Source organism: Desmodus rotundus, chromosome 6, assembly GCF_022682495.2.
Source record: "Desmodus rotundus isolate HL8 chromosome 6, HLdesRot8A.1, whole genome shotgun sequence".
In the NCBI taxonomy this organism is placed as follows: domain Eukaryota; kingdom Metazoa; phylum Chordata; class Mammalia; order Chiroptera; family Phyllostomidae; genus Desmodus; species Desmodus rotundus.
In genome coordinates, this window is record NC_071392.1 from 82,676,074 (window position 1) to 82,693,145 (window position 17,072).

Sequence of the window (17,072 nt, forward strand, 5' to 3'; positions counted from 1 at the left end):
TTCTTTCTAGTTAGACTATAATCAAAATGTGAAATTATGTTTTTAGGTTCATTTTTTAAAAGATTTTATTTATTTATTTTCAGAGAGAGGGGAAGGGAGGGAGAAAGAGAGGGAGAGAAACATCAATGTGTGGTCGCCTCTCACGCGCCCCCTACTGGGGACCTGGCCACTGAGCCACACCAGCAAGGGCTAGTTAAAAAAAAAAAAAATATATATATATATATATATTTTTTTTTTAACTGGAAACCTTCAACTTCTCCCAGTTGATCCAAGTTCATAATTCATGGTGGCTGAGGCCAAGGCTACGGAGGCAGGCTGTGTGGGGCCAGCAGCGAAGCCAATGCAGCCTTAAAGGGGAAACTCCACTATCTTCACAAGTTGAATCACAGCCAGGCCTTGTACTCAGCTCTAAGCCCGATACTTATGAATAAACAAGCAGACATCCAGAAGAGGCTCACCAGGATACTGCAAGTCTTAAAATGGAGACAGCTGACCTAGCTCCCCACTCAGGGGTTAACTCACACACACAGGCACTTCAGGGGTGAGTGGGTGTTTGATGTTTAACAAAGGTAAAGCGTGTCTAATGTTTGACTCACACAGCTACTCACATCCATCCGAACACTGATTAAGTTGCATCTTTAAAGTTCAAGCTTGACAATTCACAAGGAAGGGAAAATATTACGATAAATCCGATGAGCTCATCACATTCCACTCGGGGCCCTGGAACAGGTGTGACGCCCGAGAAGCCACGTGCCAGGCCCCAGCAAGTGCCACAAAAATGCCCACACCCTTGAGGCCAGCAATCCTGTTTCCTAGAATTCCTATCATGGAGATAACGCAAAATAAGATAAAAATCCGCATGCCGGACACTGCTCATGGCTGTATTCTGGAGAAAAACTGGAAACTGTCCAAAAATAGACAGCTCAGGTCATATCAACTCAATGGAAATTTTAAGCATCAATTCAAAATGACATTGAAATCAATCATCTCCCTGGCAGTTGCTCATTGGAGCCGGGAAAGGGCGTTTTAGGAATTGGGGAGCTGCCTGCTTTACATCATTTTCCAAGGTTCCCTCACCTGTGAGGTCCACCCCTGGGCCTCCCTGAATCTCGTAGGATCTTTTGTCCCTGGATCCACCAACACAGGGGATCTGTTCTGATCTGCTCGGTGGGCCTTCAACAGCAACGGGCTAAAGCCATCTTATTCCAGATGAGCACCTGAGAAATACTCTCCCCACCACCGTGGCCATGACATGTCAAAACATGATTACGGACAGTGGTGGCTCCATGTCAAATTCTAACACGTGCAAAGGACAGGAGTCATACAGAGGAGAGCGAGCTCTGCCTACAAATAGGGGAAGGTGGGAAATGACTCCTTGTCATGATTGCGACCACATTCAGTTATACCTGCCTCTCTATGGCTGTGGACAAGAGGAAAATAAAAATAAAATTAAAGTAAAAATAAAAATAAAGTGGTGAGGGTTGGCCCTGGCTGGGTAGCTCAGTTGGTCAGAGCATTGTCCCGATATGCCAAGGTTGTGGGTTTGATCCCTGGTCAGGGCGCATACAAGAGTCAACCTGTGAGTGCATGAATAAGCAGAACAGTAAATGGATGTTTCTCTCTTTCTCTTTCTTTCTCAAATAAAATAAAGTGGTGAGGGTTTGTGGGGGTTTTCTAATAAGTTTGCATCTTATTTTAAATTTTATTTATTTCAACTGTGAAGGTATTTTCTGTAAAATAAACCTTAAAAGCCTCTACTCTGGAAAAGATGATGACTTTTAGAAATAAGCCTGGCTTCTCAGAATCAAAGTATAAGTGGATTTAAATACCAACTGGAAGGCTAGAGGCCCTACGCAAAGAATTGCAATGAATGAGTGTCACTCAGCGAAGCTGGCCCTCGGCATCGCATTGAAAGTATGTGGTCTGCTGACTACCACCGGAAGTGTACGTGTTAAAAATGGGGCTCTTGAGCCTCACCACAGACCCACTGAAGCAGAATGTGCATTTTAACTAGATCCCCAGGTCATTTTTTTTTTAAGATTTTATTTATTTTTAGAGAGAGGGTAAGGGAGGAAGAAAGAGAGAGAAACATCAATCAGTTGCCCGACCAGGGACCTGGCCCACAACCCAGGCATGTGTCCTGACTGGGAATTGAACCAGTGACCTTTTGCTTTGCGGAAAGATGCCCAACCCACTGAGCCACACCAGCCAGGGTGCCCAGGTCATTCTCATGCTCATGTGCATGCTGAAGGTTGAGGCACACTGGCCTAAGTAGTTAAGTTCCTTGTGATAAAGACACAGCCACTACCTAGTGTGGAAGGAATACAGCTGAATTTCCTGAAGGAATGAGGTGTTAATAAAAATCCCTTTGAAAGGGATAAAAAGAAAAAGGAAAAAAAGAGAAAGTAAGGCGATAGATATTGATTTCATGGAACTGAAGACTCTATCTGCAGGAACGAAGCTCGTCTGGGGAGGGCCCTGGGAAACGGAGGGGAAAGTCAGCCACAGCCTCGGATACCCACTGTGACGGGGTCCTCCAGAACCATGTCCACCTCACTGAACTTCAAGTAGATGTTTCCCCGGCAAACTCGCCACAGCAGCCTCTCAAAGGAAGCCATCCTTTCCCTGTTTATCACACCAGCCGTGAACCTGGGGTCAACAAGCAGAAGAAGAGATGTTACAGAGGTACAGGAGGTGGGGTGCAAGGAGAAGGCTCTGGGAGACACAAAGAGGTGAAGCCGTGGAAGGACCACTTCCTTCTGAGCAGGAGATGCTGAGACAGGCGCACCTGGTGGGGTTCACAAGGCCCCTCTGCCTGCCAGCCCTAATCTGCCCCAAGTCCCTTGTGACCCACCTCCTGTGTTCTCTGACGTGGTGAGGATTCCTTAACGGTCCCAATTCTACATATTCAATTGTTTGCAATTACAAAAAGATAGACTTTCCATGATAGCTTTGTAGTGAGAGGAAATAGATGTTCAAAATGCTCAGCAATGGTCTCTGTGTATTTTTACAACTAATGTACTAAGAGTGAAACATACACATGGATTTGCATACCAACACCCAGGTATCTAGATAATTTCTGACCCAAAGCCTACACCTTAACCTTAAAGGTGGTAGCTTTCACTGGTCCATTATTTTAAATGTATGTTGATCCTATATTACTTTGTGGTCAAATATTTTCAATAAATATTTATTTCTTTCCATTTCGAATTCAATGCCTAGTAGTTCAAATAGCAGGCCAACCCGCATCTATCGGATAAAATGCTAGAACTGCAAAACCCGGCACCTCGATCACTTCAATTTCCCTTGCACGCCGTGTGAAATCCCACCTTTTTGAATCGCCACACATTTTGACAATATAATCACATTGTATCAGCACTACTTGTGACTGAATTGATGGCATAACTATCGCATTTCTCACTGCACTTCAACTTCAGGGTCCAAATCTATTTTATTATCAAATCCATGTCTCAAGGTTAAAGACAAAACATATCCCATAAGCCTTGCTCCAACGCCAGAGAACAGTTTTTAAAAAAACATCAAAATGATTACCCCCACATCTTTCTCACGTGGGCACAATGCAAGCATTGTGCTGTCCCGGCTCAAGGATGCTAGTATCACCATGAACCAGGTAACAGGACCTGTGACCCCCACAACCTAATAAGGTTACACTTGGGTTTACTACTGTGTGGAGTAATTCACATGAAACGGTTCTCATTCCGGTGGCTATTTGTTCATTCATTCATTCATTCATTCACTCATTCAAACACTCCAGGAAATCTACTTACATGCAGGGTACTGAGCTACCAACCAAGGACCCATCCCCACCTCCCTTCCAGAGCAGAGTTACACTACCCCAGCTTTCCGCTCATGTACGCCGGCATAGCTCTCAACTCCAGGAGACCGGAAGTGTCTTCAGTAAAGAAATCATCCGGTAAGTTGGTCTCCGTCTGAAAGTTAAACAATCAATATTTGCATTTAGTAAGTGTATTTCAACTACCTTAAAAGCACCCCACACCTCAAGGGTTTTTTTTCTGTTTTTAAGGAAACTTTAATTTTCCACAAATAATTAATAGAATTCAAAAAGTAGAGTGCTCCTCGCTAGATCAAAAAGCTTCCCTGATCTCTTCCTTCCAAAATCCCGAGTCTGCTCAAACTAACTGTTCTGCTTTGTTCTGATTTCCACTTCCGTCTGGGCCGTTACGATATTATGTCTGCATTTAATTCAACAGCACCACAGTTAGCATGCCCAGAGTACTCTCCCGCTCGCAGGTGGCCTAGCCCTGGGGCAGAAACAGCAATTTGTTCATATTCCAAACCAGCCACTTTCCAAAATAGAAATCTGACGCTTTGGGTGTGGGGGGAAAGGCCCTTTTCTAAATAACCTCAACGACCCAAATAATGACCTCAAAAAAGTCCTGGGTTTTCTTCAGGAGATATTTGAGTTCAGTTAGTTCTAGGAAGCTTTTCTTCAATGCCTGGTGGTTCTGGTTGGCTTCCTGTAACTCTCCTTCCAGTTTTTCTAGAACAGTCTATAAGGCGGGAGGAAAAAAAGTTAACGCAGCAGAAAGTACTGTGACATGTACTGTAGGTTAACCACAGCAGAGAAGGAAACAGAAAAGAAACAGTGTGTCGGAACAGAGCTTGACGCCCAGTGGCCTGTCCGGTCATTAGCTCGGTGTGATTGTGCAGCTAGGAGCCAGTGCCAGTCACGCTCTCGAGTCCGTCATCGCGGGGAGGATGAGAAAACACCCTGGGCGAATGGGAAAGGCAGCGAGGCGTGTTGGCAAACTGCGCGCTTCTTCCCCATTTAAAACACTAAAAAGGGAAGCCGAAGTGAATTTCTATGCTGAGGATTCCTTCTGCCCAAACACATTGTAATAATGAATAAAATATAAACAGAGAAACTCAATGTGTCACCCCCCTCCCTCCACAAACCACCACCAGTTATGGGCTGGGGTCTGGAGAGCCAGGTACAAGCGAGTGAAAAAAGGAGACAGAGAAGGATAGGCAGGCACAGAAGGCAAGAAGACAAAAACAAAGAACAGAACCATCTCCCTTCCAAAACGAGCACACACAGAGGCAGAAGCTCATGGAGGAACCCAGGGCCTGTCCTGTCTCAGCAGCTGTCAGCAGGCAGACCACAAACCATCGGCTCCTCCAGGGCAGGTTACAGAACAACACAACTCTCCCCAAACTCTCACCGAAGGACCAAGCACACCAGGCACTGTGGCACAGTGTCGGTCAGCCAGTGCAGAGGCTGCCCAGGAATCAGTGACGTGGACAGGGCCACCGAGACCTCATCAAAAGCCTCCACCAGTACCCGGTGGAGGGCCAGAAGGAGATGCTGGACCATGCCGAGCTGCGGGACCTGGTGACCCAGCAGCTGTGTCACCCAGGCCGATCAACTACGGGCTGGAAGAGGGAATCGCCAGCCGGGGCAGCTGCAACGACCCTGAACTGGAGTCCAGGGGTTTCTGGGAGCTGACTGGAGAAGCAGCCAAGGGTATAAAGCAGGGCAGCTGAGAACCTTCCCCCAGGATTCTCAGGGTGATGCTGGGGAAAGGGGACCTCAGAGACTGTGGGCCTGGAAATGAGACTCCTCTCTTCACCACCCCCACACTGTGCCCCAGCCTGCATCTGTGTCACCTGTGTGAGGTCTGTGTCACCTCTGTGAGATTCAGGTTCCTGACAGCCCTGGCTGGGGTCTCTGCACTTCATCCCTGGGAGCTGAGCTCATGGGTCCAGGAATCTCCACCGAGGGTGGCCCAGAGGGCAGGTGTGGCCAGAGGTGGATGTGGAGGGGTAAGGGTGGTACAAGGGCCACTCCATCTGGCAGTGGGTGCAGGCAGAGAGGAGCTGGGCTACGGGGAATGACTTGAAAGGGGCTGGGAACAGGGCTGGATGTTTGGTACTAAACAAGGTCTCTAAGAACCTCCCCCTCCTAATCTCTACCGCAGCCCAAACTAGCTGTACACCCAGTGCTCTTCCTGCGGAGTCCAGGTAAGCCCCAGCCTCCTCCCAGGACTGCCCCTGGACTAGGACAAGGGAAGTGGGAAAACAGGGTGAGGGGCAGGCCAAGGAGGGTGGGACTTTGAAAGTGAGAGGACCAGCTGCATGCTGGGGTATTTAAAGAATGATAGTTGTTTTGTGTCATCTGGTTACTACAAAAGGAAAAAGTGAAAAGTAATGACAAGAAAAATTATCAATATAATCAACAATCAGAACACAAAATCACATTGGATGGAATTATTTTTATAGAATAGTTTGCAAGAGTTTAAAGTTTTAAAGAAATGTTGACAGAGATAAATGAAGGTATTATTTCCACTGAAAGGAAAAATAAGAAATCATTAACGAATATGTTCTAAAATACAATAGGCAGATTTAAAAAAGAATTATTTAGAAATCTTGGCAATATGAAATATAGCTATTGAAGTTCAAAATTCTACAGATGAGATTGGTGAATGCAGTACTGAGATACAGTAAATGATTTTAAAATATGAAAATTCGTCTCTCATTTATCCAAATGTCCAGCGACAATAGAATCAATAAAGAGTGGTACGTTCAACAAAAGGAACACTACCCAGCAGTGGAAATGAATTAATTTCAGAACATGAAACAATAGGATGTCTTCCAAAGCAAAATGGTGAAAGAAAGCAGGAAGTTGCACAACCCATAGGGCTCCATTTATGTAAAATTTAAAAAGGTGCAAAGCTAAACCATAAGCTACTTAGAAGACTAACTAGATTCAGGGTGGTACTGATCTGCAAGGGGGGAGGGGAGGGGAAGGGGGGGGCGCGCACACAGGCCGTTCAGAACACTGCTGTGTTCACCTTCACCTTATACAGGTGGAGTTTGCTGGATCGTTATCCTATCCCTTATACACTTTTTTCTAAAAATTCTACTATATCAATTCAATATTTAATCACAAAAATAAATAAATACATACTTAAACACATAGAGTAAAACTATAGAACAAAGACAAAACCTTATAGGTTACCCACAAAGGAATGATCATTGAACCAGCAGCAGGTTTTACAGGAAAAATTTATTCAGAATGTAACTCTAATCTATAGCATTTTTCACTTTTTTTTTCTAAGATTTTATTTATTTACTTTCTGAGAGAGGGGAAGGGAGGGAGAAAAAGAGGGAGAGAAATATCAGTGTACAAGAGACACATCGATCGGTTGCCTCTCGCACACCCCCAACCAGGGACCCAGCCTGCAACCCAGGCATGTGCCCTGACCAGGAATCAAACCAGTGACCTTTCAGTTCACAGGCTGGCACTTAACTGACTGAGCCACACCAGCCAGGGCGATCTATAGCTTTTAAACCAAGAGGAGGGGGAAGTGTTGAAAGGTATTACAGAAAGGCAGAAGAGGAGAGAGGAAAAAAGTAAAACAAAAGAAATAGTTTACCAGAAAGCCAGCAAATCGGTAATCCCAATAAATGAAAATGGATTGAGGTCACCTATTAAGACAGAGATTATCATGCTAGACTTTTTTAAATCTATCTAAAAGACAACCTTACGGAAGAGATTTAAAAAAAATAAACAATATATCCATGCAATGTTAGTACACTTCCCCCAAAGTATATTAATATCAGACAAATCTGAATATTTGACATTTTGCAAAATCTCGAACATAAGTGGAGAGAACCGCATAACGAACCCGCACACTCATCATGCAGCCTCAGCTGCACCCTGCTCCCTCCCGCTCAGAGACTGGCACCTCCCTGAGTTCTGAGCGCTGACCACCGTGGCACCACGTTGGGGGAAAACCAGATCCTCACTTCTTACCACCTGCTCTGTCCACTCAGGGACCCCATTAGAAACAATGCTGCCCTTCAAAACATTCTGGAGAACTCTGCACCGTCTGAGAAGTGGTTCGCAGTAGGACAGCAAATGCAAAAAGTAGAAAACTATAAGGCATATTATGGATACACAGTTACCTGAAAATGTAGCTGATAAGAATAAAGCCTGAAAAGAGAACAGTTTTTGCTGAGAGGATGGATCTGTGGACAGATTTGTTTTCTGAATTAGTACTTCCTCTGGGATCCAGGAAGCCTCTTTAGAAATTCTGCAAGATAAAAGCCGAAAGCCTCTGTGTAACCTTGCCGGCCTTCTCCTTTCTATGAGTGTTGGAGGAATGGTCAGATCAGTCAAATCAATCAACCAATCAATCGGTCGATCGATCAATCCGTACTCTCTTCAGCTAATGTTGTTTTAATTTCATCTTACAATAATAATATCCCGCAGGAAAATTCTGAGTATCGACAGTTGGCACACACCCGATTCCCCCTTACCTAACTGGTCATCGCTACAAATGGACAGGAGAGCAGCCACTTCAAATCCTACCAGGCAGCCAACTCCAAACTCAGTGGGATGAATTGACTTTTTAAGGTACTACCTGAAACTCAAGTTGGAAACCAAAACATGTGTTACCTGGTTGCCAAAAGCAGGAAAGTTTCTGTGCTTGTTAAGTTTCAATGTAATATCAAAGAAGACTATCCACAATGATCTGGAAAGGCTATTAAATGTTCCTCCCTGTTTCAACTACAATCTGTGTAAGACTGAATTATCTTTATATACATCACTAAGAACAACATATCGCAACAGATTCAAAACGGAGTAGATGTGAGAAGCCAGTCTTCCATCAAGCCGTGTGTTTAGTGCTTCTCTCTAAAGTTTTTGTCTCAGAAATAATTATTTTTCATGTTTAAAATGTTAACATGTAATAAGATACTATTTTTCAATGAATTAATAACTACTTTGCTTTTTTTTAGTGTTGGTTGTTAATACAGTCAATATTGATAAATATAACCTCCCATAAATAAAGCCTTTTGGGATCCTCACTAATGTTCAAGAGTCCAAAGGTGCCTGAGATCAGGAAGCTTGAGAACCACTAAAGCAAATGATAAATTACGAAAATGTAATAGTGACCAGGAGCCCAGGAGCTCCGGGAGAGTTAGAATTCACGTGCCTTGGCGCAGCCGGAGAAGGCTTCATAGAGCAGGTGCGGAGCTAAGCTGAGTCTGGAGGGTGGTCAGATTTGAGGGAGGTGGCTCTCTAGCCTCTGGGCCTGAGGTCCAGCATGAACACCAGCATGGAGCTGAGAAATGAATCAAGAAAAACCAGCCCAAACCACGTGCAGGATTTGAGTGGTAGAACAGAGCTGGGGAGAGCAGGCTCTGAGGTGGAGTGGGACCTGACAGGTGAGGAGGGAACTGTCCTACATTCTTGAGCAAGGCAGTGGCAATACCGTGACAGACAAGAGGCCGGTGGCAGGAGGCTGACCAGACAGGGGCGGTTAGAAGAAAACAGGAAAACCGAGCAAACTTCTGCCCAGTCTCAGATATAAGGTGAGCATGAAATCATAAGCCAGCGTGATGTCTCCCAGTTCCCAATGCAGGTCTGGGTGGGACAGGGGGTGAAGGGTCAAGGGTGGCAGGCAAGCTGTCAATCAGCAGGACTGGTGTTAGGAGACCAGTGATAAGACTGGAATTGGCGATGATTCTATTCACTGCTTTTTGGTTAAAAGCTTTCTTCCAAAATATCCGGATTTTAATAGGATGAGAGAGATCCAAGATGTTTTCTAGAGGAGTTGCCAGTCTCGTGTCTCTGTTACAGTACCTGGTGTAGACTACGGAGGATTACAAAATTCTAAGACTTTTAAGTTATCTTAAAAGAAAATAGAGATAAACTGAGCCAGAGATGAGGCTAGGCTGAGCGAGGCTTCCCTCTACCTGCCTGCCTCCCTTAGTGAGCCCTTCCTCCTCTGAGGATTAAAAACTCCAGTTTTACCCTGGCCGGGTGGTTCATTGGTCAGAACATTGTTCCGTACAGCGAAAGGTCGTGGGTTCCGTTCCCAGTCAGGGCACATATCCAGGTTACAGGTTTGATCCTGGTTGAGGCACATATGGGAGGCAACCAATCCATATTTCTTTCTTACATTGATGTTTCTCTCTTTCCCTTTCTCTCTTTCTAAAAATAGGCAATGAAAGCATGTCCTTGGGTGAGGGTGAAAAAAAAACAACTCCCTTTAAAAAAAAAATCAAGATAGGATCGACAGGGTCTTCCACAGTCTGGCCGTGCCATCTCTTTTGACATCTTCCCCTATTCCCCCTCACTTCACCATCTGCACCGGAAGCTGCCACAGGACACGCCAAGTCTCATTTCTCTCTGAGGTGCCTTGGGCGTGGCAGGTGCTCCGTGTTTTATAAAGGAAAGTAGATAGAGAGGGGCAAGAAAGAGGGAGGGCCCCAGCAGCCCTCGTGTCCTTGGCTGAAGAAAACTGCTAGCTTCTCACACTTGATCTCAGAAGCCAGTCCGAGACCTCAGCCTCGACTGCGCTCATCAGCTGTTTGCCACCAGGTAACTAGGAAACATCCCACTGGATTCGGGAACTCCACTTGTGGTTATTTATCTAAAGGAAATGAAATCACTATCTCAAAAAGAAAAAAAAAAAGGATATCTGTACCCCCTTGGTCACTGCAGAATTATTTACAATGGCCAAGATATGGAAACAGATGAATGGAGAGAGAAAGGGTGGTGTGTCTGGGTACAAAGGAGTATTAGTCAGCCACAAAAAAAGAAGGAAGCCCTGCTATTTGCGACAACAACACGGACGGACTGCGAAGGCCTCACGCTGAGTGAGATGTGTCCGGCGGAGAAAGACAGATCCTCTATGACCTCACTCAGCCGTGGACTCTGAAATAAGGAAACCGAACAGAGAACATATTGGTGATTGTCAGAGGCCAAGGATGAGGAGGGAGGGCAACATGGGTGGAGCTGGTCAGACGGTACAAACTTCCAGTTACAAGATGACGAAGTCCTGGGGGCATCATGTGCCACATGGCGATGGGAGGGACGGCAGGACCCAATGTGCCAGCACGAGGCCTGTTCACTGGCACCATATAGATAAGACTTTGCTGCCTGTAAGAATCTTATCACCCTGGTGTGGCTCAGTGGATTGAGTGCTGGCCTGCGAACTAAAAGGTCGCTAGTTCAATTCCTAGTCAGGGCACATGCCTGGGTTGCAGGCCAGGTCCCCAGTGAGGCATGTGCAAGAGGCAACCAATAGATGTTTCTCTCCCTCACTTTCTTTCTCCCTCCACTCTCTCTGAAAATAAATAAATAAAATCTTAAAAAAGAAAAAAGAAGGAAAGAAAGAATCTTATGCCCACAAAGGCATCCATTCCCCAAAGCAGGGTGAGCTTCCCTGGGGATGCATCCAGAGAGAAGAAAAGAGCTCCCGCCTGGGGAAGAACCTACCTCCAGAGTAATCATTTCCCGAGGGAGGGGTGTCGGTGGGGACTTCTCCAGCAACTGAACCTCAACCTCATTTTTTATCTCATCTTCCAGAAAACCTGGGTGAAGAAACACCACCAGAGAGCCCAAGGTGATTATATATTCTCTTGTCTAAGAAAGGGCGTCAGGCAGGGGGCTTTGGCTGCCTCAGCTGCCTGAATTGCCCCGGGGACCTGCCCCATGCAGCTCCCAGGATCCAATCTCTAACCTCCCCCACCCTGCCTCCAGGATCACTTGGAAAGTGTCGCCCGAGGGACACGCTTGTTAACCGGGACCTGCGCGCCAGCTCCCTCCCCGCCAGTTCCCAGTGAGGCTGTAGGTCTGGCTTACGGAGGATCCTCTCCATGGACTCACACCTCCTGACTTCATTCACGAATTTCCTTTGGAAGCTGTTCACATTCACATTTAACTAGAGGCGGGAAGACACCCCACGGCACACGTTAGTGGCAGCAGATGCCATCATACCGGTTGTTTTATTACATTTTTTAACACTGGAGAATGTCACTGAAGTCCTTTTAGAGACTGCTGCTTCCATACAGAGACGGGTATCCCAGGCAAAACACCTTGACGTTCTTATGCACAATCCCCCAAATGCCTGCGCTCTGGCCTTCCTAGCTAGCCTCACAATAGAACAAAGCCCTCCTACAGTCAAGGTCCCCTCACTTTAGCTGCATGTATTATGCACATGAGCCTTAAAATCCTCAATGGAGTCACGAATATAACGGGACCTTGAAAACTGCACAGCTCCATGCAATGTGTTACGGTCATTAACAAAAATTCGGCGTCCTTGGGCTGGTGACCCTTCAGCTTAGCCCAATGAATGTGAGTGTGGAAGTGCCTCGTGTCAGGTCCTGTCCTAGGAACTAGGGACACAAAGAACAAGACATGATCCTTCCAGGCAGGAGCTTAGTTTGGACCTTGACCTTGGTGAGGAAGTAAAGAGTAGAAACCAGTTTTCTAAATTGGATTCAAAACAGCTTGATGAGGGTCTATGGTGCCCCAGGGAAATAATACCCTGGCATCCCACTCAAGGCAGCAGTCCCAGGACATCACGGCAGAGACTGCAGACTCCAGGATACTTGTCCTCGGACAGACAAATCAGGAAGCATTCTCCTCAGAACAAGGTTTAGCAACCCACATGCAACTGGACATACCCAATGCTCTGAGGTTGCTAGACAGGAAATAGAATATGATGCATCTAACGGGCAGTGATTACAGTAGAGCTTCCAAACATTCCTGCAGAGTAAATATGTGTGGGAGAAGGGAGGACGTGTTTGCAAGTCACCTGCCCAATGATACGGCTGGTGAGAGGACTAGAACCACGAAATTCCCCCAATTCCAGCTCAGGCTCCTCCTCCTGCAATCTATTCGCTACCACCGAGAAGTGGTATGAAAGGGTTGTCCACACCCACTCCACCTTCCTCTGGCCTCTAAAGAATGCAGGACTTACATCTTTGAACTGAACCAGCCCGAGCTCCCCAAGCTCAGCGACACAGCAGTACGCAGCCTCCACCTGGAGAAACAGTTGTGACAAACACATCTCCTCGCTTCGAAACACGGATGCCATCTTGCCCCAGCCTTGGTCTGCAGGAGACAAGGATGCTGGAGGTAGCCAATGTGTGAAAACCTCAGGATGAAACCCTTTTTGTTGAGCTAAATTAAATCAAACGGGGGGTGGGGTGGGGAGTCCCACGGGAATCACTTCCGATTTAAAAAACAGAACTTGGGTGGTGAATACACAATACAATATACTGATGATGTATCATAGAATTGTATACCTGAAACCTTTATAATTTTATTAACCAATGTCAACCCAATAAATTCAAAAAAAATTTTATATTACATTCATGACCCAGTATCTCCACAAGGAAGTTTCAATAACGTTGTATATAACCCGTGAATCTATAACCTAGATGTCCCCCAATAGGGAAATGGCTAAACCGACACAGCAGAACCCTGTGCAGTCAGGAAAAAAGAAATAAATCTGCACATCCTCTATATGGAATACGGACCCTTCTCTCGAATCCATTTCCCTCAAACACCCTCTAGAGAGCACTACCCCTGCCAACCAAAGTGTTTCCCCAAAGTCCGACCTTCAGGAAGAACTAGCTCACTTCCAGAGAGGGCCCCTTCTCCTCATGTTATTTTATAACATATAGAATATCTACTATTTGCCAGGCACTGGGTTTACACCTCCTGTACTAATCCTTCCATTGTTCCATTTCCCCACAGGAAAAAGTGTAAATCCCTTAACCAGGCCCACAAAGGGCAGCACAATCTGGCCTCTGCCCCCGCTCTGGCTTCTTCGCTCCCCACACTGCTCTGCAGACACATGGAATTCCCCCCCTGGCCTCCCTACTACCTCAGGACCTTTGTCCATGCTTTCCCCTAGATTTAGAACCTCAACCCCTTCCTCCCCACCCCCTGTCCCGTGCCTGCCAGGTAACCCTGTCGTTCCCAAGGAACCTCTTCTCCCATAAGCCTTTCTTGACTCCCACCAACAGCCCCAGTGAACTAAGCCCTCCTCTATTGCCCCAGAATATCAATTGTCTACAGTTACTTGTTTACTGTTCGTATTGCCCACTAGCCAACAAAAGCCATGAGGTTAGAAATTTGTATGTTTTTCATGCCATCACCAGTCTAGCTCAACCATAAAGCTTGTGCTCCAAAAATGTTTCCCAATTTATTGACTAGAAGGTAAATGCCTCCTCTCCCTCTGCAATATATAGTCTGGTCCCTATTTTTGCCTTTTGACAACAAAATAAATCAACTTTTTATATTGCCCTCTGTGATGAATGAAGCCATGTTTTCACAGAAAGAGACAGAAGACATTGCTTCACGAAGATGAAAAAGCAGATTCCTACCCCAGCTTGTTCCGAGCAGGTCCTGGACTGAGGGCTGGAGCTGGCAGGGGGTTGCAGCTCTCCAGTGACTTCCTTCCACCGACCCCTGAGCAAGGAGCCTTTGCCTGCTGTGGCTGGGCAGGGTGGGGCCAGCCTGGCTGGGGATTCCACAGGTGGCCTCCCTGGGGTGACAATGAGGCAGCCGCTCCTGGTGCTCCTCCTTCCCAGGCTCACCTAGAGAGCCGGGAGGCAGCTCTTGTTGTAACAACACAGGTCTGAGTGAGTAACCTGCCCATCACCTGCTCAAACCGCACCCCCTGCCCCCACCCGTGCCCTCTGGTGACCAGGAAGCACTGTCTTTTCTAAGGAAAGTGACTTACCCTCCCCACCCAACCTCCAGTGCAGGGCTTGGGAAGAGGTTTCTCGAGACAGCCTTCCAATGTATCCTGAGCACGGCAAAGCACTCCTTTCCACGGTGACGATGAAATCATATTAAAAAGTAGTTTTGGAAAAGAAAAAAAATCACACTCATCACCCTATCAACAATTATTTTCAAAAACACTGTTCTTTGAAAGGAGAGTAGACAGATAAAACTTTATAAATACCCGATGGCTAAAATTCTTATCTTACAGAAGATTAGTGTCTCTCCCAGTTATTTGGAGGAGGGGTAAAGAGTAGGGGAATGAGCCAATTAGAGGCGTTTCCCTTGGCCCATGCTGTGCTCTGCAGGGCTCTGAGTTCACATTGACCAGCTTTGCAGAGCAGCTTCTCCAGGTGGGGCAGACAGGTACACTTTGGGGTACCTGTAAAACGTACCCCAGACTGAGGGGTGCTTTCTGGGTTTTTTTTTTTAACTTTTTATTATGGAAAAATTAAAGCAGCTGCAAAAGGACAGGGAAGAGTATAAAGATGTACAGACCACTTAGCATCAATAATTATTCAATTTTATATCATCTATATGCTTCTAGCTGCTCCAGGTTATTTTGGAGCAAATCCCTCACATCATATTATTGCTTTCAAAGTATTTTAGAACGTATCTCTAAAAGACAAGGATTACTTCCCATATGTATGTGTCTACACACACACACACACACACACACACACACAGTTGGCTCTTGAACAACTTGCCATGACCCCTCTCCCAGTCCGCATCTCTCTTCTGACACCCACCCTACAGTTGACAATCTGCATGCAACTTTTTAAAATTAATTAATCACCTAGAGAGAGAGAACCATCAGTTTGTTGTTCCATTTACTTATGCATTCAGTTGTTGATTCTTGTACGTGCCCCAACTGGGGATCGAACCCAAAACCTTGGTGTATTGGGACGACGCTCTAACCAACTGAGCTACCCGGCCAGGGCTGCATATGACTTTTGACTCCCCCAGAAGGTTACTACCGACAGCCTGCTGTTAAATGAAGCCTTGCCAATAACATAAACAGTTGATTGACACATATTGTGCATGTTATATGTATCACACACTATATTCTTACAATAAAATAAGCTAAAGAAAGTGTTTTGTCTAACCCCTATGCTGTACACCTCAAACTAATCCAAAGTAATAATGAATGTGAAAAGAAATGTACTTTTGATTAAATGAAAAAAATATTATTAAGAAAAAGAAAATCATGAAGAAGAGAAAGTACATTTATAGTCCTGTATGTATTTACTTTAAAACATCTGCATACAAGTGGATCCACGTAGTTCAGACCCATATTGTTTAAGGGGCAACTCTACAGACAATACCATGGCCGTGTCTAACATACCACAGTAAATCCTTAACATCGAATACCCCTTCAGGGTTTGGATTTCCCAGATCTGCCTTTTCAATAAGCCCCCGATGTGATTCTTTCATGCAATCAAATCAGAAGCATCTCTTTGAGAAAACAGGGTGAAAACTTGAACTTGAGCCTGGAGGCAGCAGGGAGCCTGGTGCAGGCATTTGGGAACCATCAGCTCAGAAGACACTCAGGGTTCGGAACCTGGGGCAGTGGAGACCGGGCCTTGGAGGGCGCAGGTGGCCTAGAACCAGGCCTGGCAGCAAAGGCGCTGCTTGGGTTTCTTAAGAAGCAGAGTTTGCCTGCACTGACCCATCCCTGAAGGGAAGATCCACACGAAAATTCAGACTCACCGGGGCAAAGTTCCAAAGGCTGAACTCAGGATTCGCAGAGTGGAGCCCGAAGGTTAGAACCGGGGCCTGCCAGAGGAAACACGCAGTGTCAGATGAGCTCCAGAGGCAAAAGGAGCCCCTGCCCCAAATAGTGCAGCCTTCTTCTTGCCCCTCCCCCTGCCCCCGGCCCTGCACCCCTTCACCCCAGCTGCGGTGTCTGTGTCTTTCCTCAGCTGCGGAGCCGAGCTGTAGTTCTCAACGTCCTGGCGCCCAGGACTCACTGAGGAACATACAGAGAAAAAAGTACATCTTGACGGTCAAGAGCAGAGTCCAGAGCAGAACTGCCTGAGTCAGGACCCCAGCTCCACTGTTTACCCCATGTGACCTTGGGGAAGCTGCGTAACCTGGGGCCTCCGTGTCCTTAAGTGCAAAACATGATAGGATCTTAGATATTTGTTTAGGATGTGGAAGCATAAGGGAGAGATTATTCTAAAGTTTGTTTTTTCCTCTCCTGAAACCCCAAGACAAAGGTGCAAAAGGCCAGCACGCTCCTGGGACCCGGGCAGGACTTCAAATGAGCACAATCTCTCTGAAGGGCAATTTGCATGCCCTTTGACCCGACCATCCCACTTGAGGAAGTTCATCCTAAAGAAAAAATGTTAAAATGTTAAACCAAATTTAACTCCAATAATGTCCATTGCAGCACCATTTGTAATAAGTGTGTAGTTGTAAACAACCTGAACTCTTCCATCTGTTCGATATTTATTGAGAATCTACGGGCCACTGGGCCCCGGGGTCTGGGGAGAGCCCA

General features: G+C 46.1%; 1 protein-coding gene across 4 annotated transcripts in view; it reads right to left on the reverse strand.

The window, feature by feature from the left end:
• The window catches only part of ATP6V0A4 (ATPase H+ transporting V0 subunit a4), a 64,411-nt gene that overhangs the window by 34,866 nt on the left and 12,473 nt on the right, over positions 1-17,072 (reverse strand). For 2 of the 4 annotated variants that reach the window (XM_053926184.1, XM_045191119.2), the window contains 9 exons: positions 16,283-16,348; positions 14,532-14,617; positions 14,173-14,333; positions 12,759-12,892; positions 11,639-11,717; positions 11,273-11,367; positions 4,407-4,532; positions 3,856-3,950; positions 2,523-2,649 (listed from right to left, as the gene is read on the reverse strand). In XM_053926184.1, coding sequence (XP_053782159.1) covers positions 2,523-2,649; positions 3,856-3,950; positions 4,407-4,532; positions 11,273-11,367; positions 11,639-11,717; positions 12,759-12,892; positions 14,173-14,333; positions 14,532-14,617; positions 16,283-16,348 — 969 coding nt within the window. Of the gene's footprint in view, positions 1-2,522; positions 2,650-3,855; positions 3,951-4,406; positions 4,533-11,272; positions 11,368-11,638; positions 11,718-12,758; positions 12,893-14,172; positions 14,407-14,531; positions 14,618-16,282; positions 16,349-17,072 lie in introns of all 4 variants that reach the window. The other 2 variants (XM_053926185.1, XM_045191121.2) reach the window with 2 other exon arrangements.